A 27,936-nucleotide genomic window follows, 5' to 3' on the forward strand; every position below is an offset into this window, starting at 1 on the left:
GTTAGGCCAGACCGAGGATGGGGAGACTTGGAAGGTAGCCTTGAAGGGCGGGGCCGGGGGTGGGGCCGGGCCGCCGGGCGGGTCCCCCCGCGCAGCAGGGGGCGCTGTGAGCCCGGGAGGCCCCGGGCCGGGCGGCGGCCGCTCCTAGTGAGCGCGGCCCCTTTTCCGGGTGTCCTCCTCCTCCTCCTCCTCCTTCTCCTTCTTCGCCACCGCCGCCGCCGCTACCCTTTCCCCGGCCGGCGGCTGCCGCTGCTGGTGCAGCCATCGCCGCCGCCGCCGCCGCCGCCGCCGCCGCGGGGCCGCGAGCCAAGCGGAGGCCGCCGCGGAACGCGAGAGCCTCCCGCCCCGCCGCCCCGCCGGTCGCTCCAGGGCCGGGCCGGCTCGGCCGGCGCCCCCAGCGCCCCCAGCCCGCCCGCCCCCGCGGGCCCGGCCTGGCGCGGCCGCCCGCAGCCGCGCTCCTCCTCCTCCTCCGGCGGTCCGCGGCCCGCCGCCTCCTCCGCCTGCCGCCCCGCGACCCCCGCCGCGCCGCCGCCGCCTTAGGCGCCCCGCGGCGCCCCCCGGTCCCGCCCGCCATGCCCGGCCCGGCCGCGGGCAGCAGGGCCCGGGTCTACGCCGAGGTGAACAGCCTGAGAAGCCGCGAGTACTGGGACTATGAGGCTCACGTCCCGAGCTGGGGGTAAAGCCGCCGCCGTCCCCCGCCGGGCCCTCTCACCCCACCCCCGCCCGGCCGCCCCCCGACGCAGACCGCACTCGTTCCCCGCGATCTGACCCCCAGCGATCTGTCTCCCCGCTGGGCCCGTGCTTCCTCGGGTCTGGGGTGGGCGGCAGACCCCCCCCACACACACACACACACTATGTTCTCGTCTCCTTCTCCCCCCTTCTCGTTCCTTCCTCTCCGCCGTGCGCACCCCTCTCTCCCGCTCACCCCAGGGAATGCTTTCTTACTGACAAGTGTAGGGGTCCAGGGACCAGAGCCTGGTGGAAGTGAGGGAGCGGCCCTTCTCACGCTTTGGGGTTTCTATTGGGGTGGGAAGTCAGCAGCTGTACTCTTGAGCTATTAAAATTCTCTGCCTTTTTAGTTTTTTGAAATGAGGCTGGGTGGGAGGAAATTTTTTAAAGACGTCCAGGCTCTCAAAGGAGGGGCTGTCTACCTTCGGCGTGTGAAGTATAAGGCAGGTGCTGTGGGCAGAGGGGCACTTCTGAGCCTCCAGGATGGTGATGCTTTGCTCACCTCTCTAGATTGGCTCAGACCCTTGCCTTCCTACCTCATCTCCCCCAAGTTAATGAGGGACCAGTTAGGTTAGGAGCTGCATCCAGTGAAGGGAGCCAAGTTTATGTTGTGGCTTTCATTTAGGTAATGAGTCGTGGCATGATGTATATAGGCAGTACCAAGTGCTTGATTAATGGAAGTGGCTGGATGGGGGTGTGTAGTGGGCATAGGCTCAGTTAATCCCAAGTCCTGGCATTTATGTGTCGCTCTTTCTTGCCTTTCACAGTAATCAAGACGATTATCAGCTGGTTCGAAAACTTGGTCGGGGAAAGTATAGTGAAGTATTTGAGGCCATTAACATCACCAACAATGAGAGAGTGGTTGTCAAAATTCTCAAGGTGAGTGTCTTATGAGTGGCGTTAAAATTTCTTTTTCACAGGTCAGGAGGATATAAACTACTCCAGCCACATACTAGAATGAGTAGTACAAGCTCTCATTTTACATATCTTCTGCCTGATGTCTCTCTGCTACTCCTCCCACCCCGTTTTCCTGTGAACTTTCAAGAAAATACGCAGACCTGTTTCAAATCATGATAGTTCAGGAACGTTCGTGTTCTGAAATGTAATTATGGGGTCCCAAAGTGAAAATTCCAAAGGGGCTCCATTTGTTACAAAATAAATAGGTATTCGGGAGCAAGAAGAGCCTTTTCGTGCAGATCCTGTCACTCCAAGAGCTCCCTGAGTACTGAGCTTCTTATTCCAGAGAGGAAGTTGGAAACAATTAGAGTAGCTTCTTTGAAGATGAGCTTGAAGCCTGAGCGGAGGGAAACACCTCAGTGGATAATCATTGTTTTTTCTCCTTTGGTGATAAAAGTTTCAGGTGGGGTGGATATAGTGAGTCAATAGTGTCAGGAAGCTTCGTTGTTGCTTATCAGCTAGTAAAAGTGAAGTTGGGAGCAGTGGGGGATACACTTGTAATCACAAATAATAATGGGAACAAAACAGCCTGAATCTGGTTTAGCAGCCTAAGTTTGTTAAACATACACCTTTGTCATCTCTTGAATGAAGGCATGATCTTAATGAGCATGAAGATTGGCTAAATTATCTTCCAGGTGACTGATTGTGTAGCTTTGATAATGTTTTATAGGGTGTACTAAAAAGTAATTCTTAGAATCTGTGAAGGGTATTCATCATTGCTAGATTATTCAATATGTGTGCATGTCATTTAGTGAAATCTTGAGATGACCAGAGTTAGTTAATATAAGCACTTTTACATATACAAGAGTTACATTGTGGCCATTTTGAAGAGGCTTTGTGAATAAGAATGTGGGATTGAAAAGCTGTTTTTGTATCTTAAGTAGAGTGAGGGCAGCTGTGTCCCTATTTAGAAAGAGGGGTCAGGCTTAGACTGTCTGAAAATCACCTTTCCGAAAAGTGATCATCTCTATTACGCAGTACCATCCTGGCCTAGTGATGAAGAGGCAGGATTGCAGTTGAGAGAAATAAGCAAATTATTTGTGCTGTCAGAAACACTGGGGTAAGAAGTGAGGAACTGATATTGAAGACGTGGAGTTTTTGACTCTCCTCTTCCCTAAGTATGAATTGTCATGTGATCTTTTTTGTTTGTTTTTCTTCACAAGCATAAATATTGAAAGAAATGTTCTCTTCAGAGAAATCACCTGGCAAAGGCATACAAGTTTTTTCTTTATACATTAGCATAAATGTTTTTAATATAAGCTGCTTAAAATCTCTTTAGGAAATTTTAAGCAAGGCATAAGTTGAAATTAGGAATATCCACATTCCATTGCTGTACATTCAGAAGAATGAACTGCTGACTCTAAAGCAATTCCAGAAAAATGTCTAAACATTTGTGTGATGGTAGCATTTTTAGAGTAAGTGTGCAACTTCCTGTAGTGTCTTTTTTGAGAAGGAACAGCATTCAGGTGTACATGTAAATAACAGTACGTTCATTTAGGGAAGCATCACGTTGCCCTTTAGTCATCCTTGTAGAGAGCTTCATAGCCTCAGTTGCTGGATAGCTTTTCCCCTGCTCTAAAGATTCGGAGGATATGTTTAGGGAACCCAATATGGAAGCTGAAGGTTATTTTTAACCGACAAGAATTGTAGGCACAAAGAAACATATCTAACATCACTATGTTGAAATAACCCTTAGCCAGAACTCCTGTTTCCCATTCTTCCTGTCTCTTACTGCTCATTTTAGCACTGGGCTATAAGATCTTAACGTTGAGCACAGAGTAAGTACCAGTGTTCTCGAATAAGACTTGGGAGGCCCCCTTGATGCTCTGGCTAATGAAGTGTTGTTTCTTGTATCTTTTCCACACAAGTTCTTCTCAGAGTGCAGCCTGAACCACCTTGTTTCCACTGGTGAAAACTACACTCACTTTCTGTTTTTCAAAGCCCTGTGACATTTCTCTCCAGATTTTGTTCTGTCTGAAGGATGGGGTAAGAAACTACTAATGGTATTGTCGGGTTTTCTTGTTCTGACAGGCTGAATTAAAGTAGATTGAAAGTATTGTTTTTTAAAAAGAATAGGGTCTTTACTCAGTAAAGTGCCCCTATTCAGATAAGTCAAAGTTATGACTAATACCTACTGTTGTGGTGCTTGGCCACAGGAAATTAGTTCCTTAACAGAGTGCCAGTTGCTCATAATTTGAGGGAATCCAGAAAAAGCTTCCTCTTCATCTAGGCGTACTGTATTTCAACTTCAGGAAGGAATTATATATTGATGTGCACATTGTGACTGAGACAGAGGGTACATTCCTTGAGGACAGGGGCTGCCTGCTTTTTTGGCGAACATTCCATCCAGTCCTTTTCAATATATGACAATGGTTGGATGATGAATGACCACAGAGGGATTTTATATCATTTAATTTACATCAGTAGATTTCTCAATATTTTTGTGATCAAAAGAAATTGGGGCTATTAAGAGGTTTTAGGAATTTAGAAATTGGTGAGCAAAATGTTTCTGTCTATGCTGAAGTGAGATCCTGAGTTGGAAATCTTCAAAGAAAACTTTCCAATCAATAGGGAGGTTATATCTTTTTTTGACAGAAATTGTTTTGAGGAGAAAAGGCCGAGGTGGGGAGGGGGTGGATGGTAAGGGTTAATATAGCAGGGCAGAAAACCACTTTTGTGCCTGAGGTTTCATGTTGATCTTGAAAAGTCAACTTTTCAGTTCCTTTTTAGTACCTCTTAGGAAGGCATGGACAAATAAAAACATTTGGCCATTTTGGACAACTTTTAGCCCTTTGTGAGTATCACCTATGTATGGATTTCATCTCTTCTTAGAGTCCTTGGGATCCTTCAAATTCAGCTGCTATTTTCTAAGTAGAAGTTAAGAGCAATACCAGTTTTTAAAAAACAAATGTGCAGGCTTTTGGACCCATGCTGCAAGGACTGGAAATCCTCATATTAGGTTTCCTGTTGGTAGTCTTATTTTATACAAAGAGCTTGGCTGTCCATTTTTGCCCTCCAGAAATTAATTATCAAGCTTCAGACAAAGAATGATGGTAATACAAGTTTATTTTTTCAGCATGTTTAGCCTACTTGTTTGTAGGTATATTTAAATTTTTGTACTTGCAGGAGGTAGTGTTAAAAGAAGGATGAGATGACTGTTGATTACAGATTTTTTTAGTTAGTTCATAGTGGGCTGGTGGCTGTTTAGGTTATATCAAAATGATGTTTGCTCTGTGCTTTCTCGTTTATTTCTACTTCATCAGCTGCTAGGTTTTTTACCCTCCATTTACTTTATTAGGCAAGTGTGCCAAGACATCATTGTTCTGAAACAAGACATTGATACTAATTTATCTAAATATTTTGGTGATTTCTAGTTTCTACACACGTCTCATGGTATAAAAAGTGTTAAAGAGTATTATTAAAGTATTAAAAATAAAAATTTGGGGACTTCCCTGGTGGTCCAGTGGCTAAGACTCTGCGATCCCAATGCAGGGGGTCTGGGTTCGATCCCTGGTCAGGGAGCTAGATCCTGCATACAGCAACAGAGATCCCGCGTGCTGCAACTAAGACCCGGCACGGCCAAATAAATAAATGAATATTTTCTTAAAAAAAATAAAAATATTAAAAATTGTGAACTAGTCAGTGCTGTTTCTAATATTGTGGTTGTGGGGTCAGACATTGAGAGTGTGGTTAACCTGTGAAACAGAGTCACAGGATAGGGGAGCACGGATATTACTAGAACCCAGCCTCTTTTTTACGGACCCAGGGGAACCTGCAGTTTGCTCAGGGTCCCATGGCTGGTGGGGGCAGAAGCACTAGGTTCACGACCTTCGGTCCCTCCCATGGAGTCTTGGTAGATGTGAGGGAAACAAGTAGGACATTTGCTGGATGTTCTGAACTGTACTGGAAAGATGGCCAAACACTCACTGGAAGTCAAATGGAATTAATTTGTTTCCAATGATTTTGGGAGTTATTCTTCTGAAGGGAAATATTTGACATCAGAGTGTTGCTGGTTGAAGTGTGGGATAGGTTAAAGCCCAGAGAGCTATAGGGACCCAGACTTGGGTTCTCTGGTGTGTATCCACAGCAGCATGTTTAATGTGTAAGTGAAATGTTACTTTCTTTTCTTGTTTGATACCACAAGAACCAGTGTTTTTATACTTTTTTAACCCATACAGTTCTTCCAAGTCTCATCCTGATCACTTGCTCAGAGAGCAGAACCAGTAGTAGAAAGGACCGCACCATCCTCTCCATGAGATTCAAAAGGCCTGCTATGTGCCTCACATTTTTACATAAAAAAATTTTTTTAATCTAGAATAAACAGTTCAAGACGTTGATAATGTAATTGAGAAGATGAGAGTTGAAAGATTAGGGGCAAATTTGCTGTGAAGAAATAAACACTGCTCAGATAATGTTTATATTTAGGTCAGTCATGATGGATTTTAGAGATGCTACCAGGGTAATAAAATAAAAGCCATCATCCAGACTGAGCTTTCTTTCTCCTCTATCCTACATTCCTGACAACCATTGTTCATTGTAATTGTTTATTGCAGGTGATGAAATTAATCTTAGTGGGGCAGTTGTTGCTTTGGTAGTGGAATAAAAGTAATCCCAGATTTGAAAGTTCTGAGCTATATTCCTGCCTTCCTTGAATTTATTAGTTCAGTTATGCTTGGAAAGAAATTAAAATGGGACTTTGCCTGTTAACATTTGCTGGCATTTATTGAGGTCATAATTCTTATGCCTTTGGTAGACATTACTTTGCAAATTCAGTCACAATTAAATGCTGGTAATTGAAATCATTCTCAGATCTGGCTTCTTAAAAATCTGCTGTAAGTAAATAGGACAGATTACTGGCCTTATCAACTTTTGTCTTTCTAAGCAGCCAGTACTAAATTGGTCTTTTGTTTTAAAATGTTTAATGTTGGTGAATAGGGAAAGAGAAAAAGGACCTTACTCTTGGATTACATTGAACAAGGTTCTCCTGAATAGCTGGGAGTCTTCGCCTGTGAGCAGAAACCTTCTGAAAAAAATCTGTTTTTCTTTGTTTTCAGAGCCCGTGCACAGAACTTTTTTTTTTTTTGGTGGTACGCGGGCCTCTCACTTTTGTGGCCTCTCCCGTTGCGGAGCACAGGCTCCGGACGCGCAGGCTCAGTGGCCATGGCCCACGGGCCCAGCCGCTCCGCGGCATGTGGGATCTTCCTGGACTGGGGCACAAACCCCTGTCCCCTGCATCGGCAGGCGAACTCTCAACCACTGCGCCACCAGGGAAGCCCCACAGAACATTTTAAATGAGTTTTTCCCCTTTAAATATTCTCTCTAGGTGTGTGCCAAAATTAATTTATTATTGAAACTTGATTTAATACTTTAATTTCTTTTTTAGCTTTTTTGCCATTTTATCTACTAGACTTTGAGTTTAAATTTTTTTGTTTTGTTAAACAGCTAAACTGATTCAGTTAGAACCAGATATTCTCTGAATTGGAATAAATGAACCTTAGGTGAGACAGAGGCTTTTTCTAGCATGCAGGATGAAATGTGAAATGATGAGATTGTGATGGAAATGTATTCTCCACTTTAGTGATGGTGAATGAATGCAGCCAGTGGGCTAGAGGGTCAGAGCATCCTTATTTCTATAAAAATTCATGGTCTGTTTTCCTTCGGATGCAATGATCCTCCCTTATAAATCCTAACTTTTTCTCTTCAATTCTTTTTATAGAATTTAAATCTTTGCTTTCACTCCCTAGGAGCTCATTGGTTTTTCAGCTTCTGGAGCATCTCTTAGGTTCAGAGTGAGCTTGAGGCTAAAGGGTGTTACCCGTAGCCTGGGTCCTGTAGAGACCTGGTGCCCCTGCTTTGGAGGGGAGTGTCCTGAGCTGTACATCACTCTCCTTTTTCTTACAGTCTCTTGGTCTTTTGTCAGTATGTGAGAACTCCAGCTGCAGTGTGACTCCATTGTGCCACTTCAGAATTGTCCTGCTGTCCCCAGTCTCTAGTTTGGGAAGTTATTGGACAGGTGACAATTGGGTAACAAAATATGCTTCACATGCTCGATAGGTTACCTTTAGACATAATGAAAAATATGTTCATCTTAACTGGGTTGTCTAGGAACTGGGTGCCTGCCTGATCTGTTGCTGCATAATGGGAGAACAATGCAAGGCTTTATATGGGGCATTGTCATAGGAGCAACTTATTTAATGGGTTACCCCTGTACTAATTCCCTGTTAGAGGGGAAGAGGGATTTTGGGGAACACAGGCTTCTTCTGGCCGTTGTGTTTTTCTCCCTCTGTTGCCACTCCCACAGATGTGTAACTGCTTTCCAATAGTGACTCTAGAATTCTACACTATTGACTCTAGAATTTTCTTACATTGAATATACTGGTATCGGCTAAATTTTTAGATATGATAGCCAGCTTTTATTTTTCTTTTAACTTACTAACAAAATTTCAGACTTACAGAAAAATTGCAAAAATTGCTGTATCTCTCACCCAGATTTTTCAAATACTGACATTTGCTTTACCCTTCTCTCTCACTCTTTCATATATATACTCACATGTGTATATATATATATATATATATACACACACACACACATAGATGTGTATGTGTGTGCATATAAATAATTATATTTCTTTTACATGTCTTAAGTGCCTGAGAGGAAATTGCAGTCATCCCTAATTTCCTCTATTTCCTAAAAACAAGAACAATTGCTTACATAACCCACAATGCCATGATCAGAAATCAGAAATTAACATTGATGCAGTGCTGTTAATCTACAGCTCTCATTCTCATTTGCCAGTTGTCCTTACAATGTTCTTTATAGCAAAGGAAAATCCCAGACCATGTGTTATATTCAGTTGTCATATCTTTTTAAACTGGAATAGTTGTTCAGTCTGTGTGTTTCATGACATTGACATTTTTGAAGCTTATAGGCTACTTATTTCGTAGTATATCCTTCTCTGGCTGTTTTCTGACCAAGTTGTACTTCATATTCAAGTGCTTCATTTTCCCAAAGTATTGAGCTCTGTAACTATGAAAGAGGGAGGTAAGGAGTAAAATTCCTAAGTGGACGTGGGGAAGAACCACAGTAGCCAGATCCATTCTACTGAAAATCCTGACAAAGGGGAGTGGACATGATTGTGGCAGCTGGCTTGGAAGGTTGCAGCCAGATTCCAGTCTCTCAATTGAGCACCCTCTTACAGGTGATACAGGTGTTCTGTATTTCATAATCCCTCTGTTTTGTTGTGTGTTCAAGCTGTAGCTTGGTGACCAACAAGAGGTTTCTCTGGCATGTGTGTATATTACATCTCCCCCATCCCACCAGCACCACATACACACAGGCTTTTTCAGTCTTGTTTCATGGCTAATCCATTGGACTCTCTTTGCCTGTGCTTTTATAACGGTGTCTCAGTGGTGAAATACTCCTTTTCCTCAGTTATGTTTCTTCCATAGCCACACTTGGGAAATGAAAGTGCAGTGGTTAAGAGTGAGGCCTACAGTCAGATTGTCTAGATTAGAATCCTGCCCCCACTTTTTAGAATTAGCTGTGCGACCTTGGGCAAATAGCTCAACTTGCCTGAGTCTACTGCATAGGAATTTTGTGAGGATGAAATATGATTTATTACTAACTAAAATTTTGAAAATAATAAAGCTAACATTTATTGACTGCTTCCTATATGCCAGTCACTGTTTAAGTACTTTATAAAAAGCATGATTGATTATGATAATGCTTATTTTTCCATAACTACTTTTATTCTTCTTCAAACTCTTTAGCCCATTTAAGACAAGAAATAACATACATAATGCTAGTATTTCTGATTAAGGTTTTTGATTTTTCTATCCAGCAGATTGAAAGGTTTGTAGGTAGTGGGAGTTTTCAGTCACTGCTGTGTCAGAGGTCAGTTTTCTCCTTTGCTGACCCATCATCTCTTTCTTTAGGAATGGGATATCTTGGGAAGTTTTACTAGCTCTGAACTGATTTCAGATTCTAGATATTAAGGAAATGGGAGTGGAGACAGGGCATGGGAGCCAGCAGCTGGGAAACAAGTTTGTAACTTGATGTCAGTGAACTGGTCTTCGCTCCTAGAAGACAAAATTACATGCAACCCGTTGGAAGAGCAGGTGTCTCACCATTATGTTTCGGTTTTTCCATTTGTGAGTGCATGATAGACAGCTGTTCAGAGCTATAACAGTTTCCATTTGGCAGTTAGTTATCTAGTAAGCATTTTATTTTTAAAGTATGACATGGGTATTCAAAATTTTATGTGCCCCAAATGTAACTACTTGAAGATTTGACACATAAGCTATATGAGTCCATGAATTATTTGATTCTTATGAGAAGGCCCATTTTATCTCTTTCTTTCTTTTCTTTTTTTTCTTCTAATTTAAACATGCCCTTTAGCATAACACAGCGTGCAAGATAGTACAATATCCATTTGATATAAACATTGTTTTAAAGTTTTATTTATTAACTTCAAAAGGAGTCTTACTTCTGATTACTCTTGTGTATTTAAGCCAGTGAAGAAAAAGAAGATAAAACGAGAGGTTAAGATTCTGGAGAACCTTCGTGGTGGAACAAATATCATTAAGCTGATTGACACCGTGAAGGACCCTGTGGTAGGTGCCTGGTGGTTGCGGGAGAGAGTGTGTGTGTGTGTGTTTGTGTATGTCAAGTCACAAAACCTGAAAATAATGGGAAACATCATTATAATATAGTGGGAATGATTGTGTTTGTCTTTACTACTAACTGATTTTGAAAACCAGAAAAAGTCATGGTGGCCCAATGATAAAATAGCCACCACCACTTTTTTTTTTTTTTTTTTTTTTTGCGGTACGCGGGCCTCTCCCATTGCGGAGCACAGGCTCCGGACGCGCAGGCTCAGCGGCCGTGGCTCACGGGCCCAGCTGCTCCGCGGCATGTGGGACCTTCCCGGACCGGGGCACGAACCCGCGTCCCCTGCATCGGCAGGCAGACTCCCAACCACTGCGCCACCAGGGAAGCCCGCCACCACCACTTTTATGGAACCTAAAAGTTTATGTAGAAAAAAATCCCTGTCCCAGGTTTATTACCTCATTATTTTGATTTGGCCCACAAACGTTTGCTGAATATTTCCTTATGGCCCTGCATTTCTCCCAACTTTGAAAGCTTGTTACTGCCAATTAACATTATTTTACCTCACTTAAGTAAGCCTGACATTTGAAAATCTGGGTTTATAGAAGGAAATAAGAAGTGTCTCCATGTGGACACTTGCCATAGAGAGCTGAACAGCCCCACAGACCCCTTGAGGTCACTATCTTGCTATTTCTCATACTGGTCTTTAATTCTGCATCCACCATCGGGGCTCACGTTGTATACGCAGATGCAATTTAAATATTTTTGTTAAAATGCTTAATTTTTAGCCATTTTAGATGTGCTGTTTAATTTTGTTTTCTCTCTCCCTCGGGAGTAACGTAACCTTAAGTGTTTATGATTAGCCAAGCTTCCCATTCAATTTCTGTTCTTTACCTGTTCTACCTCGAATATTTCCCTGTTCTCCCATGATAGCTTTTTAAGAAGTAGGTCTTTGCTTCTGTCTGCTAAAGACATCCACATAAAAATGTAGCTGACATGCATTGAATGCTTACTGTGTGCCAGGCACTGTTCTGAGTGTTTAATGGTATCATGTCTTTTAATCCCCACAACAGTTCAGTGGGGTGGGTAACATTATTGTCCACGTTGTCACATTGTATAGATAAGAAAACTGAAGTCTGCAGAGGTTAAGTAATTTGCCAAGATTACACAGTATCATTGAATTGGAAAAAAAAAAAAAGTTTTTCCTTTTGGACCCTGAAAAGATTGAGAAGGATGGTTGTATGCTGGATTCTATCTGAGGTATTAAAAATGTTTCCCAGCCTCATCAGCTCAGATTGATTTTACATTGACTAACTCTGGACTACATAATCCTTGAAAATGGCCTGCAGTGTGGGCCAGTGTGTAGTTTTATACTTAGAGCATCTTCATTTTGCTTTTTTTTTTTAAGTTAACAGACCTTAATGATTCCTGTCTTACTATTTTTGTAATTCGTTACTCAAAGCATGTATGTGTTTTACATGATATGTAACGCAAGTAAATCAAGGTGAACGAAAACCAATAGGGAACCCTCATCCCCTAACTTGTAGGGGGACAGGCTTGCTCCCAGCCTATAGAGAGATCTGGTGGTCTTGTTGAAACTTTCAGCGTTGGGCCAGTGAGGAATCCTTGCACCAGGTCTGCTGCTTGCTCAAAGACTTGCATGCATGCACTGTGGCCTATTTCCTAGGTAACTTTTACTTGCTTCCTTGAGCAAAACTTCACAGCTGTAAAGATTTCCAAGATGATTTTATTTCTTCCTATAACCCTTTAAACCCCTGCTTTTCTCTCAATTTTGAAAGCTTGTTACTGCCAGTTAGCATTATTTTACCTTACTTAGGTAGATGTGACTTTTGAACATCTGTATTTACACAAGGAAATACTGAACATTTTGTACTCATTGCATTAAAGATTATAGTACTCAAAAATACTTGATTTTATATGATTTGTGGGGCAAACACATCTTTGTAAAGTGAGACATTCTCTAATTGTCCCTAGCCAAGGCAATAATTTCACATTCTACCTTACTGATAATTGTAGACTTTTCTGGATCCTAAAAAGACCAGTAATAAATTCCCAAGACCTATGATAATTCTGTAAAATGCATCTGGCTCATTAACCCAAGATGAAAACGTAACACTCCTTTTGTAGTTGGCAACCTGGAACACTGCAGAGTATAAATCTTCACATAATGTGCCAGGCCCACTGACAGGTTGGTCAGAGAATACAACTCTTCTTAAAAAACAAAAACAAAAGCTTTATTATGAACTTTTGCAACCATTTACAAAATAAAATGAATAGTATAATGAACCTCCCGGCACACATCACCCAGCAGCTTGTGGCCAACTTTTTTCCATCTATACTCCACCCACTTCCCAACAACCACCATCCCCAGTTGTTGTGAAGCAAATTCCAAACTTAAAATTTCAAGAGGATTCTTTCTTAATAGGCTCTCCCTGATGAGTGAATCTCTTTCATCTAAGTGGGATTTGGGGGTGGACCAGTACAACAGAAGCAAATTACATTTATTGTTTGAAACTTACAAAGCATTAATATTCTCTCTTGCAGTCAAAGACACCAGCTTTGGTATTTGAATATATCAATAATACAGATTTTAAGGTGCGTATATACTTTTTCTTTCGGACATGGGGTTAATGGGGAGTGGGGAGGTGGCGATAAGCACTCTTGATACTCTAGAACACAAGGGGGCCGGGAAAGGTCATTGGTGAGAGCAGGAAATAACATTGGATTCCTTAAAGCATTACTACAGAATGCAGAAAGTGGTTAGGTTCTTGCACAGGTGGAATTACTCATCACTCTTTGCCTTGCGTACTCTGGGGAGGGCTGCTGGGCTGGGTCTAAGTTAATGCCTCATTTATAACGCTCCTGTTGTAGACAACATAGTTTTAGGTAGGTGTTAACTTTAATTTTCATACAAATCTTATATTACTGATAGGAAGTGATAAATGGATACGGGACTTGTATGGAAAACAAGTCAGTATAGTACCTTGGATTCAAGCTGTCAGATGGCAGGTATATTCATGCACACTGTACAGAGCAGATGACAGAGTCACGGTGCTTTAGAAAAGCCCTATTTTGGGTTATTTACGTTTCTTATGTTTATAAGGTGTGTTAATTTAGACTTTAAAGTGTTCCAAAAGCGTGGTTTTAAGCTGTTTTTTTGTGAATTTGTTTTTATTTTTGTTCAAACACTGCAACCTTCTGATAAGGAGCCAGGCATACCGGACATGGTAGAGCATAATATGAAAACCAATATAAAAACAAATAGTGGTGTTGATTTTTAGGGGCATTTAGAGAACTTTTAGGTGAATATAATTCTCTGTCAGTGTTTGAAAGGCTTGTGGTTTTGTTTTGACAGAAGTTAGGACAAAACCAAATCAGCAGTTGAAAGTTGATTCTATGGGGAGTGATGCTTCGGGGTGAAAATAAAAGAATCTTATCCTCACATTTACTTTTTCTTTGGTAATCACTCTAAAATAATTAGTGAAAATAAGCAAAAGTGGATATTATGACTTATAAAACAATAAGCAAGTTTTATATTCAGTGCAGTCATCCCTTGGTATCCATAGGGGATTGGTGATTGGTGATTGGTTCTAGGAGCCCCAGGAATACCAAAACCCGAGGATGCTCAAGTCCCTTATATATTAATAAAAATGGCATCGTATTTGCATGTAACGTATGCATGTCATCCTGTATACTTTAAATCTTCTCTAGATTACTTGTAATACCTAATATGTAAGTGGTATGTAAATAGTTGGTGGAGCACAGCAAATTCAACTTTCTGGAATTTTTTTTTTTTTCAATCCGCAGTTTGTTGAATCCTCAGATATGGAGGGACAATTGGATGACTTTTCCCACTTGTAACAAGTTTCCTTGTTGATGTGACTCCTTAAAGGTGAACTCTAAAAAGTGGGATGTAAATTTTTTCATTAACTAGGAGAGCAGTGCTTAGCTGGTAGAGTACTGTGCTGATACACGTAACTGATCACACTTTTGCTATGAACAACTGAGGTTTATCAAGATGTACATGATTGCGAATGTGTTTCTTAAGAAGTAGGCTTTAATGAAACCAAACATTTTCCTAATGCAAAAGTTTAAAAGCTGGTCTCAATGGAACTTCATAGTGAAATCCCTCAGGTTTCAGATCCCTCAGGTTTCAGTGCTTCTGCTTCCTTAATGAATTTTTACCAGTTATCTAGCCACAGATGCAAAAATTTCACTTCAGTATTTTTTTTTAATTATTTATTTTTGGCTGCATTTGGTCTTCGTTGCTGTGCACGGGCTTTTCTCTCCAGTTATGGCAGGCGGGGGCTACTCTTCATTGCGGCGCACGGACTTCTCATTGCAGTGGCTTCTCGTTGCGGAGCACGGGCTCTAGGTGCACAGGCTTCAGTAGTTGTGGCACGTGGGCTCAGTAGTTGTGGCTCGCAGGCTCTAGAGTGCAGACTCAGTAGTTGTGGCGCAGCATGTGAGATCTTCCTGGACCAGGGCTGGAACCCGTGTCCCCTGTATTAGCAGGCAGATTCTTAACCACTGCGCCACCAGGGAAGTCCCTCACTTCAGTATTTTTGTGTTTTTTAAATTGACAGCTGTTCTGTTGATTTAGTAACGTACAGAGGATCAGTTTTTAGTTCCTAGAGAAATCTTACTTCTTACAAAGAGGATGTTTTGGTGGCATATATTCTCTAGGAGCTTCCTTTAAAAGGGTCATGGGAAATTGATGTTTTTTGAGGCTTGCATTATTTTATCCTCCCAATTAATACATTTGCCATGATATAGAATTCTAGGTTGTAATTAATAATTTCCTCAGAATTTTGAAGAGATTGTTACCACTATTACCACTGAAGCCATTCTGGTTTCATCTTATATGTAATCTGGGTTTTTTGTTTTCTTTCTTCTGAAAGCTTTTAGTATTTTCTCTTTATTCTCAGTCTCTGAAATTTCACAGTGATGTGCTTTCATACAGGTTGCTTTCATCCTTTGTTCTGGGGACTTACTGGGCTTTTTCAGTATAGAAACCCATGTCCTTCCATTTTGAAAAAATATTTTTAATGTTCTTTTATTTTTTTCCCTTTCTTCCTTGTTCTCACTTTCTAGAACTCATTCGAATGTTAGACTTCATATATTGGCGTTCTATTTTCTTCTCTGAATTTTAAAAATAGTATCCTGTTCTTTTATGTTTTATGTAATATCTTCTATTTTCTCACTGAGAATATGTGGGGTTTTTTTCCCATTATGTTTTCTTCTTCATGTCTTTTTCTGTTTTCCTTCCAAATTCCTTTTTGGGGGGTGTTTTTGGGTTTTGTCTCTGCTACAGTTGTCTGAAATGTCACAGTTTTTGAATGTCTGCTCCCTCTGTAGAGTAATGAAATTACTGATTACTGATTGTCAGCTCCCGTCTCAAGAGTGCAAGCCTGGCTGCCGGCATCCCTAGTTGCCTCAAGTTGAGGAGAGCTGTAGGGAGTGCCATGTAGACTTTCACTTAATTCCCCCTTTTCAGTGTCATGTTTTTAAACTCATTTTCCTGTCTTCAGCTCAGTCTCTTTGCCCTTTTTCAGTGATACCTGGGCTCACCAATTCCTGAGCCTTTCTGTAGTTTTTCATTGTGAAGTGTTTGCTACTGGGCCCCCTCCGCTGGCAGAATGTTGGGAGAATTCTCAGCTTTTTTGGTCTGCTAAGTCAACTGGACATCTGTTTTATAGCTTCAAAGTGTGTTGTCTCTTCCATTCTCTTAGCATTGTGAGTAAATCCCCCCGTTCCTCTTACGGTTTTTGTTTTTGTTTTTTTAATATTTATTTATTTGGCTGCGTCAGGTCTTAGTTGTGGCGTGCGGGATCTTTCGTTGCAGCGCCTGGGCTTCTCTCTAGTTGTGGCGCACGGGCTCAGTAGTTGCGGCACGTGGGCTTAGTTGCTCTTGGCATGAGGGATCTTGGTTCCCCAACCAGAGATCAAACCTGCCTCCCCTGCATTGGAAGGCAGATTCTTAACCACTGGACCAACAGGGAAGTCCATCTTACAGTTATTTTAGAGGAGCTTTCGGAAGAAACAGAGGTAGGATGGGTTGGTTCTGCCATGTTATTAAACTGTAGGTCCCCTTTGAATGTTCAAACGATGCCATTTTAGTTAACTTAAAATATCTTAAATATCAGGTAGTAGACGTGTGTTTTGGAAGAGCAAATCATAACAGGAAAATTACTTTTTTTTCCAGATAGTATGACAGGCCATAAGTGGGGAAATCAGTTATTTAGTGTCCAGTGTCCTTCAGGCTATTTTGTCCTGTGTCCATCTTATTAGGAAAAGATGTTTTTATGTATTTTTAAAATTTTACTGTTAAGTGTATTAATAACTGGTTTTAAGGTATCATCCAGAGAAGGTTTGTCCTTGGTTTAAATATCAGGGGTGAATCAACAGTGACACAGTCTATTCTTTTCTATATTTTTTATTGATACAATTGATAATAAATTTTGATCTATAATTTCTTTTTATTGTAGAGTCTTTCTGATTTTGGTATCAAGGTTCTACTAACTTCATAACATAAGTTAGATAGCTTTTCCTTTCTATTCTCTGAAAGTTTATATAAAATAGGGATGACCTAGGTAGTAGATATCTTCTGAGGTGGGGAAGGGAGACTTTGAACTACACTTTCCTTTTTAAAACATACTGTTGGTTAAAGTTTTATCCTGGTTTTCTATCTCTTCCTGAGTCTATTTGGATAATTATTTCTAAAGTTGTCTACTTTAAATAATTATTTCTAAAGTTGTCTACTTTAAATTTCTAAAGTTGTCTACTTTAAATTATAAAGCTGTTAATAGAATTCTCTTAGGACTTAAAAACTTAATATGACTGTAATTATGCTTTCCTTTACATTTGTAATATTATTTGTACCTTTACTCTCTTTTCTCTCTTTTTTTTTCTTAAATCAGTGTTGCTAGAGATCTCTTAATTAATGCTTTCAAAGAATTGCCTTTTGGTTTTGTGCTCAGAGAGTTTATGTTAGGTTTTCTATTTCATTCTGTTTCTGCTCCTGTCTTAATTATTTTGTTCCAGCTTTTCTTCTTTTTTCCTTAATTATTTTCTTTCTTGGGTTTTCACTGTTTTTTCCTGTTAACTTCTTGAGTTGAAGTCAGCTCATTTGATTTGTTTATTTCTTAATTAGTAGTAAGTGTGCTTTAAGTCTGTACAACCCCAAGCACCATTGTAGCCACATTCCATGGTTATGTAACTCACTTCTGTGTAGTTTTCAAATTACAAGTATAGATTCCAAACTTGTGGATTTGGGTTTTTCTCCCCAAATCTTTTACTTTGAAAAATTTTAAATCTACTGAAAATTGGAAAGAGTAGCACAGTTAATACCCTTACATTACCTAGATTTACTAGCTGTTATTATTTTGCCACATTTGTAGTTATTTCTCACCTCTTCCTCACCCTCCCCTCTTTGTCTTTCTTTTTGTTGAAGTCATCTTAAAGTAAGTTGTAGTCATCATGATACTTCACTTTTAAATATGCCATCACTGGAACTAGGTGACATTTTCCTGTATAACCACAATACTGTTAGTACACTTAAGAAATTTAATATTTATATTATGATGCCATCTAATATATAGTATAGAGTTTATATTCAAAAGTTTCCCAGTAATTATTGTCCTGGGAATGTCCATTCAGGATCCACTTGGTATTTTTTTGTTTTTTTTTTTTTATTGATTCTTTTAGTTGGTTCCTAATTTGATTGCACTGTGTCCAGAAAACATGATCTGTATAATGTTGATTATTTGGAATTTGTTGATGGTTGCTTTGTGGCTTTGGTGCACAGTCATTTTTTTATATCAAGCTTGTTAATTTAAATCTTGTTCAGATCTTCTATGGCCTTGATAATTTTTTCCCTTGATATTTTATTTTGTGGTAGTGGTACTGGTTTGGTCAGTTTCTCCTTAAAATCATCAGTTATGCTTCATATATGTCAAAGTCATAATAAAAGATACATGGTGATACTTAGAACAAAAGACAAAATTTGAAAGCAAATGAATAGGAAAAGCCAGTTTCTAAAAGTTGGAATGAATAGTTACAGAAAACTTCCAAACTCAGAATTGTCTCAAGGAAGCTAAGGTACTGTTTTAAGGTAGAAAGAGTTTTTGTTGAGACATGCCTCTCTGTTTTCTATGCCTTTGGAAAAGTATCAATAAAAATAAGTATATATTTTAAGTAAAATGTATATAATTTGGGCATTTAAAAAATGTTTAAGACATCCCAAATGGGCTCCATCTTGAGAAGATGGTGGACCCATATTAATCTGTAGAAAATTTTATATCTTTCACATAGAATTAGGCCTTGACTACCTGATTATCTTGAGGCCTTGTTAATGCTGTTAGGGTCTGATGTGGAGATGGTGCATTCACAGACTAAATAAAGTTTCCTTAATTGGGGGAACAAAATTTACTTTTATTATAGATCACTGACATTATTTTGTCATTTCTTTGTAAGACATTTTCGGGTGATTTGTAGTAACTTTGATGTTCTTGATTAATGATTTTTTCTGCTTCCATAAGTTTCTAAAAATGTTGCCCTTGGTTTCATTCTGGATCTTGGGGTTATGTGCGAACAGTGCTAAAATGGGTGCCTCCTGCATTCAGCACCTTTCACTTTTACTTTATTTCGCACTCCCCCCACTTTTTCTTCTCCTTTTACGTGGGGACCACTGGTTTCTGGACGTAGACCGAGCTGTGTATGGCAGGGAATATGCAAGCTGTGTGTGCAGCGTGAGAGTTTGCTGTGCTGGTGATTCCCACATCTGGCTGGGAACCTTCTTGAAGTGAGAAGTCCTCCTGAATGACAGTCGTTAGGGATGGGGCCTTGGAATCTAGCTGCACCACGACTGGAGCCTGAAGAACTGTGTGTAGACAGCGTGAGTGAGGCCCACTGGTGGCCATTCCTTTCTGGATGTTGATTTTAGACCAAGAAGGCACTGATTCTCTTGGTCAAATTGCATTTTTCCCATTCTTCTTCTCAGACCTTCTGAGGTTAATTAAAAGTCCCAGGAGATTTCTTCCTTGGGCCCTTGGAATAGTCCTGGAGTATAACTGACTTCTAGGGAAATGCCAGTGTGTTTGAGGCTTTGGAACCAAACTAGGATTGGTGAATAGTTTCTTTCTCAGCACCTTTGTAATCTTCCGGGAAGTATAGGCTTGTTTTGTTTTTGGTAAGTCAATTACTTTATGAAAATGTAAATAAAACTAACTTCCTGACAACATTTTGCAGTTGGTTGGTTAAGGATGTTCTCCACGTAGCTAAGAAAAATGGAGGAGAAGTGTGCTGCTTGTGAAATTTCCCTTCCTAATTTGTCATGGAATCTTAGTACTTCTGTTTCTTGAAGACAGTTTTAATTTTGTCCCATTGACTAGTGAGCATCGTCAAAGACACTGACTGACTGCCTTCTGTGTACAAGCACAGAATTGCCACACGTGGTGGCAATAAAACATGTTATTCTGCTGTGCAAGGACAGAGTTGCTGTCCACAGACAGAGTTGCTGTCCACAGACAGAGTTGTAAGGTGGACCCTTGACATGCCTGAGGGAGGGAAAGTTCAGAGATCTTTAATCACCAAATTAGTGACTGCCAGCAGCTGTGGCATCCGTTCCTCCCCAGCATGCATATGCCTCGATACGCAGGGGCGGTGGCATGGGGCTCTTGGCGTGTGGGCAAGGTGAAGAAGCCTCTTGTTGTTCACAGCAGAGTGAGAAAGTATCCTGAGAACTTCGGGTCACCGCCAGTACCCGAGTGCAGAACATTAACTCCAGGCACGCTGCTGCTGTAGGTGTCCTGTGAGCGCCCCAGAGAACAGTGAATAGCCGGGGGGTTCAGAGAAGGAAGAGACCACTGTGGGCTCTGTGGCACCCGGATGGGATGGTTATGACTTTACCAGCTTAAGGGGGAGGGGCAGGCATTCTAGATATGGGGGAGGGAAGAACAGAGGTGGCAAAGACAGGTTTCTTTGGTCAGAGTGGGGAACTCCTGGGGGCTGCAGTGGAGAAACAGCTACAAAAGTTGGAGGAAGGTACTCCCTGGACTCTGGTGAGTCCTAAATTTCAGGCCCGGGTGGTAAAATGTTACAGGTGTAGTTTGGTCTCCTTCCCAGAGCTCCTGAAAACCGAAAGTGAATATCAGCCTGTCACTCAAGACTTTGTAATGTATTAGGCCTAAACCCTATAGTCAGCTAGTGTTTTTTGTGTTACATAAAATTGATATTGGTTAGAGTAGCTAGAAATACTGTGTTGGCAGCCCAAGGACATTTGTTTTTATCCCTTAATACTCGCATGGATGCTTGGGATAGATACCGCATGGTATGAGAGGAAAGCCTTCCGTGGATAAAGGTCCAAATAATAAAATAGCCCATGTTTGTTTTCTGGAAATAGAATATTCTAGCCCTCTGAGGGTTATTAGAAAATGCCCTTTTCACTTTCATTGTCTGTTTATTGACTTGAGGTTCAACTTGGCACAGTCTCTGGGAGTGATCTCCTTAACTCTCAGAGGAAGAGCTGATTTGGCACCCGAAGAGATGTTATCTTCGGCCTGTGTCTGTACATACAGACTGTCAGTGTGCTGCTGAGAAGCCTTTCTCGCTATGCAGAGCTGGGGGAGAACAAAACACTTGGGTGTTTAGCTGTTATGCAGTTGAGTCTCTCGGGAGCAGAAGTGGTGGCACGTTCATGCCGTTGGGCCTAAATGCAATTCAGTCCCAAGCAGGGTCAGCCTTCAGTAGTGGAGCAGCTCCAAGCCACCACCAGTATACTGGAAAGTATGTGTTCATTTTCTACAGTGCCATGAGTGAAATCAGACACTCTTACTAAGCTGGAGGGAGAATTACTCTTACTTAAAAGGGGAAATTTGAGAAAGAGGCTAAGTCCTGGTGTTCGAAAATGTTGGATTCGATTCTTGGTAAATCTGTTGTTTTTCATAAAAAAATTTTTTTGAACAGGTAGTATGTTTACATGGATCTAAAATATAAAGTGGTACACAGTGCAAAGTCGTTCTTGCAGATACAAATATGCATGTGTAGTTTTAGTTTCCCCTCCTTTTTTACACAAACGCATTGTATACGCTGCTCTGTGCTCCTTGGAGAGATTCCCTACATGGCTTGAGTCTTCCAGTAAAGAGAGAAACAAAATAGGTTTAATAAAGGTGTACTGATTAATTTTACGGAAGGTGCTGCTTGGACTGATGGGGAAAGAGATTTACTTGGAATTGATTGTCTAAAATAATAATATAGTTTCTGATGGGGTTTGTGATGATTTAAATGAACCTGGATGCGTAAATTCTACTCCGTCTCTTAGAAATTGAAATTAAACAAACAGACAAAACTCCCAGTGAGTGGGTCTTTGGATTACCAATTACAAAAACTTACACTGGTATGTCATTTAGGCCTGGAATCATTTTCAGAACTGGTATCCATCCATCCATCCATCCATCCCTTTTTTCCTTCCTTCCTTCCTTTTTTTTAAACATCTCACTCCACCACTCCTTTTTTTCCCCCCTAAACATTTTACGTCTTTAGCTCCCATCAGTTTTTGCCTATGAAGTGTTCTTTTTTCCAGCCTGGAAGTGGTTTTGAGGGAGTGGAGGTTATAGATTTTTTTTAAAGTCTCTTGCCATCTCCAAATGCTATAGCAGTTCATTTTCCTTGGGTTTCATGAACAGACTATCTTGCCATCATTTTACCATGTGGGCTGATGAAGTTTTTCAGATTCTGCTATCTGCTCGGAACCTGGTTCTCTAAAGTAAACTGTGGTGCTGCAGTGGGGATAGTTTGTTTGAAGTTCAGTAAGAATATGAGGACAATTGGACAACTTGGACTTCATAAAAATGTAATTGTGGGTGTTGATATCATGGAGCATTACACAGGTTTTTAAAAGATCCAAGTTGGTGTAAATGGTTTTTTTTCTTCTCCCCTTGGAATTCCTTTCGTTTTTTCTTCTGAAAACCAAAGTGTTAGACCCTTGTCTTTAGTCTTTGCCCTCATTTGTTCCAGATCACATAGTAAAAAGTGGTGGGATTCTTCAGTGACTTAAGCACTAAGTTTACAGAGAATAATGACCAACTTTGGATAACAAGATGCAATAAGACTAAATTAACTTAATGTTTTCTGAAATCTGTTTCAGCAACTCTACCAGATCCTGACAGACTTTGATATCCGGTTTTATATGTATGAACTACTTAAAGTAAGTGACATAAACTGTGAAATTTTTCAGGATTATTCATTGAAGTTTTCAAGAGGACACAGAGACCTCAAGAATATTTCTTGATACCCAGAGAATTTAGTGGTGTTTTTTGGTTTGGGATGGGGGGTTAACTTACAATGAGGCCTCCATTGTGGACTCTTTACATAGAAACTTCAGTGGAACTGAGAAAAATGGTTTAAGTTAGTGGTACAGGGGACATTATACCAGAGGTTAGAACATAACTCTTGTTGGTCCTTGGTTTTTTGTTTACTGTTTTTCATTTTGTTTTGTTTTTGCTGCTTAATTAATACTTACTACTACTAGTTTTCATTACATAACAAATCACCCCAAACTTAGTGACTTTTTAAAAATGATTTATTATTTCCCATAATTCAGTGAGTAGGTTGAGTGAGTCTTTTGGTCTGGGTCAACTTGACTAGGGCAAGATGGTCCAGGATGGCCTCATTCACGTATCTGGGATGGCAGCTGGAATAGCTGAGGTCTCATTCTCCAGAAGGATGGTCTGGGCTGCTTCCCATGGTGGTCTCATCAGGTCCTAAGAGCAAGAGAGGGCAAACCGCAATATATGTAAGCACTTTTCAAGCCTCTGCTTGTGTCACGTTTGCTAATGCCCTGTTGGCCAAAGCAAGTCATGTGGCCAAACCTAGAATCAAAGTGTGGAGAAGTAAACTCCACTTTTCATGGGTAGAGCATTGAAGTCACATCGTGGAAGGACATGCATACAGGGATGGTGGGCATTTTACGGCATTTTACATCCTTTTCTTGCCATTTCTCATAGTCCCCTTCTTGTATGAGATAACCCACCCATTTAGCCCCGGCTTGTTAACCTTAACATGCAAGAAGAGGTGACGGGTGGACCTTCTAGGAGACTGAAATTTTCAAGTGTTATTGATTGACAGAGGAATGATCTTTTTTAATTTGGTTAGGTAAATGCTTAAGTAAAGAATTCTAAAAAGGTTTGTAAAATGGAATACAGTGTTTTTTTAGGGTCATGGATCACTAAGAATCTAATGAAAGCTATGAACCCCGCCCCGCCCCCCGCGCCACCAATGCATGTAAAAATATACATCATTACATAAAGTTATAGGGTGGAATGGATGGGTCTCAATTTAAGAACCTCTATAAGAATATAGAGGTGTCTAAGGTATTGGTATTATTGAAGAAAATTGTCAGGATGGAGTTTTGATGGGATTATGAACAGCTGCTCGAAGAAAATACAAGTTAAATCAAGGCTTAGGCTTTAAGGAATGGGAATTTGAAGGACTAGCTTTATGTGAAGTGAATGTGTTTTCTTACAAGCACTTACACAAACTAATCATTCGAGCCAAGGTGGTGGATTCACTCCTATGGCGAATGAGTCTTTGTCATTAAGATCAGAAAGATGAAGAAAGTTGAGCTTGGTTTATCACACCTTGCTACCTTTCTTCATATCCCCTCCGGGCTAGAATGGAAGGCCTTGGTGGGCAGAGGTTTGCAGTGCTGTGAACTGTCAGGCTAGTCTGTTTCCTAGGGCTTCTCAGAAAATCCCAGGCATTCACTCCGTGAGAGCAGCAATCCAAATCTCACAGTTGGTTATTTTTTTTAAGTAAGGTATTAAGATTTTGTGGTTAACTAGCACACCAAAGGTAAGATATATGACCTAGTGCAGTTGTCCTCAGATCAGGTAACAGCATAGCAGTGATACAGGCTGGTCGTTCCGATGGCAGTGTCTGATGTCCTCTCTGCCTTCTGGGGGTAGCAGCTATGCGGTGGGTCATACTTTGTGCTAATGAGGCAGAGCCCCAGATGAAACTTGAAAAACCTCTTTCATGCTTAATGGTCAGAAACGATCAGATTTTTAAATTGAAATAATTCCCCCAAGGAATTTAAAAGCAGTTAATAACTCCACAGGGAATCTGACTAGTGGCAAAAGAATTTATTCCCTTACTGTATTTGCTCAGCCTCTGCTTTCATCAGGTATTTGTCACACCTCAGGTACTGTGGTCCTAATTAGTTTATTCCTTTGGACAAAGACCAGGCAAAATAACAGAATCAACACTTGCTAAATTTTCTCATAGAAAAGAAAAAAAAAAAAAAACGGGGATGGGAGAGAGGAAATGTAGGTGGAATGTAGAAAATGCAGAAGGAACTAGGCTGAGGGCTGCAGAGTGATTGCTCAGTGACTCGCTGAGGCTTCCCACCAGGTCTGAGCTCCTGATTCAGATTTAGGGAGGTGTGTCCTCAGGAGCCATGGTTCTCTACAGCACTGCCACAGAGCCACTGTGGAATCTTGCTGCAACTGTTGGTATAAAATAAGACAAAGAGAAAAATTAAATTGAAGTAGATCCTACATAGATGAAATGAATAAATCCTAAGGGTATAGTTTTTTGATTTTACTTAAGTGTGAAACCTTCACCCACATTGACACAGAACTATGCTGTCCAGTACAGTAGCTGCTGTCCGGAGGTAGCTATTTGAATTAAGTAAAATAAAAAATTCAGTTCTTTAGTCACACTAGTCACATTTCAAGCATTCAATGGCCTCATGTGGCTGGTGGCTACCATATAGTGCAAAAATAGACTGTTTCTCTCCTTGCATAGATTATATTCTCACCTCTACCACCATAGTTTAGTTTTCCCTGTTCTTTTTTTTTTTAACATCTTTATTGGGGTATAATTGCTTTACAATGGTGTGTTAGTTTCTGCTTTATAACAAAGTGAATCAGTTATACATATACATATGTTCCCATATCTCTTTGTTTTCCCTGTTCTTGACCTTCATATGAAAAGCATTGTACACTGTATACTCTTTTGTGTCTGGGGAAAGCAAAATCTGCTTATTCTTGGATTGTTGGTTCTATGGATCATTCTCTGGATTATATATTCCCTCCCACTTAACGATGCCTGGTACAGTGCCCTTGCTAGTCTAGTCCAGTGATTTTCCACCAGGTTAACTTTGTCCCTCAGGGGACATTTGGCAATGTCTGGAACCATTTTTGGTTGTCACAGTTGGAGGGACACTACTGGCATCTCATGGGTGGAGGCTGGGGATTCTGCTAAACATCCTATAATACACAGGACCACTCCCCACAACAAAGAATTATCTGGTCCCAGATGTCAACAGTGCTGACGTTGAGAAACCCTAATCTTGTCCCATGGAAAACTCCACCTTGCAAGAGCTCTCAGTGTCAAGCACATAGTAGGTACCATACGATTATGGGTTGCTATCATTATTCAAAGAGTATATTATGGGCCTCATGTAGGCTTCAAGTGCTTTTTAAGACAAGCCAAAGGGCCCAACATTGAAATTTATGAAAATAGTTACTGTGTTAGAAAAGGGAGATTTAGGAGCAAAGTTTTATATTGTTTAAAACAAAAAACAAACTTAACCCAAATAAGAAATGGGTGAAAGATCTGAATCAACATTTGTCCAAAGAAGATATGAGATAGCCCAAAAGTATATGAAGAGATATGCAACTTGATCACTCATGAGGGAAATACAAATCAAAACCACAATGATATTCCTCATCAAACCCACTAGAACAGCTGTAATCAGAAAGATAATAACAAGTGTTAGCAAGAATGTAGAGAAACTGGAACCCTCTCATATGGTGCTGATGGGAATGTAAAATGGTGCAGCCACTTTGGAAAACAATTAGGCAGATTCTTTAAAAGTTTAATGTAAACGTACATACAACCTAGCACTTCACTCGTAGGAATCTACCCAAGAGAAATGAAAATGTGTGTCCTCTTAAAGACTTGTACACGAATGTTCATAAGTAGCATTAGTCACAATAGCCAAAAAGTTAAAACAAACCAAATGTCTATCAACTAGTATACTTATACAATGGAATACTACTCAGCAATGAAAAAAGCAACATGGATGAATCTTAGAAACAGTATGCTGCGCAAAAGAAGATAAAGTACTGTGTGTTGTATTATTTCATTTGATGACTGTCCAGAAGAGGCAAATCTGTAGCAACAGGTGGTAGTAGAGCAGTGGTTGGGAGGAGAGGGGAAGGAAGGAAGAAGGTAGGAGGTAGATGGGATTGGGGGTTGACTGCAGGCAGGCTTAAGGGAAATTCTTGGGATGATGAAAAACTTCTAAAAATGAATTGTGGTAATGGTGGCACAGCTTGAGGAATTTACTAAAAAATCACTGACTTGTAGAGTCATAACAATTCTTAAAGACCAACTGGCTCAGGGATTATTTTTAAGGAAAATACTAATATTAGAATATATGTTAATCTAGAAAACCCACATGGGACACTTATCTAAAAGACAAGTCATATTGCAGATATATTTGGATGTCATTCTTCATGTCCACATGTACTCTTTTCATGTCGTTGAACTCATAAGAGAAGTGACTCCAGTTTGGTTCCTAGATCTGGTTTTAAACTCATCAAATTAGACCAACAGATTAATGTATGATTTCTAAATCGAGGTGGCTGATTTATTGCTACGAGCTACAAGTAGGAGAGGAGCACCTAAAGAAGTATATCATTCCCTCTTTTTAAGAAACCTTCATCATAGCCCTTGGTGTCCTCTCCACAGCCCCCTTTCTACCAGCTGCCAGCATAGTGTGCTCAGAGAGCAAGGGGTGCCTTCTGAAGCATGTTTTTTCTCTTGTTACAGACAGTAAGGCTGCCCCTTGAGAGGCTGTATTCAGATCAAGCTGTCACAAACAAATAAAAATATGCTTGCAGATGCTGAAAATCAGATCTCTTGCAGTAATACAATATGCCAATTCTTAAAATGTTAACAGAATTCTCAATTTAACATTTTCAAAGATGATATTAAAGGCAAGAATTTCACATCTATGGTAGCACTTACAGAAGGGCATTTATAAATATGATGTCCATACCTATGAAGCTTACAAATTTGACAATGCTCAATAAAAGCTTTCAGAATCAAAAAAAATAAAAAGAATATGCTTGCATTGGGGGGTGGTAGAGGGTTTGCTTACTTTTCTCTGTGCTCTCTTATCTAATAGGCTCTGGATTACTGCCACAGCAAGGGAATCATGCACAGGGATGTGAAACCTCACAATGTCATGATAGATCACCAACAGAAAAAGGTACCATTACAGCCAGGCAGTGAAAAGCCTTTCATTGGAAGGCTTAGAGCCAATCAAAACTCTGGCCAGTACCTAGGTAGTTTCTGAAGACCCATGCTGTTTTCTTTGGCAGACGTGTGATATTGTTGTTTCTCTAGTCTCCAGTGTTGGTTTCTACTTCACATAAGCATAGTACACAAGAAGAGTAGACAGCTGACCCTGACTGTAGTCACTTGTTTACTTTGGTCATGATTTTCTGGAGGGCCTCAAGACAGAAACTACAGCTGGTGATTTTTACTTCCTTTCTTAATGACCCTCAGACCAACCTGCCTGGCCTTAAAAAGTATACTTGGCTCCCTCC

General features: G+C 40.5%; 1 protein-coding gene across 5 annotated transcripts in view; it reads left to right on the plus strand.

Moving 5' to 3' along the window:
• The first annotated feature begins 562 nt into the window (after window positions 1-562).
• The window catches only part of CSNK2A2 (casein kinase 2 alpha 2), a 38,368-nt gene continuing 10,994 nt past the window's right edge, over window positions 563-27,936 (plus strand). For 3 of the 5 annotated variants that reach the window (XM_082862904.1, XM_082862905.1, XM_082862903.1), the window contains exons 1-6: window positions 563-676; window positions 1,497-1,608; window positions 10,198-10,299; window positions 12,860-12,910; window positions 22,461-22,520; window positions 27,513-27,596. In XM_082862904.1, the coding sequence (XP_082719030.1) occupies window positions 573-676; window positions 1,497-1,608; window positions 10,198-10,299; window positions 12,860-12,910; window positions 22,461-22,520; window positions 27,513-27,596 (513 nt within the window). In that variant the 5' untranslated portion in view covers window positions 563-572. The remainder of the gene's footprint in view (window positions 677-1,496; window positions 1,609-10,197; window positions 10,300-12,859; window positions 12,911-22,460; window positions 22,521-27,512; window positions 27,597-27,936) is intronic. The other 2 variants (XM_082862906.1, XM_082862907.1) reach the window with 2 other exon arrangements.

This window comes from Leucopleurus acutus (assembly GCF_964270905.1).
Source record: "Leucopleurus acutus genome assembly, chromosome: 20".
In the NCBI taxonomy this organism is placed as follows: domain Eukaryota; kingdom Metazoa; phylum Chordata; class Mammalia; order Artiodactyla; family Delphinidae; genus Leucopleurus; species Leucopleurus acutus.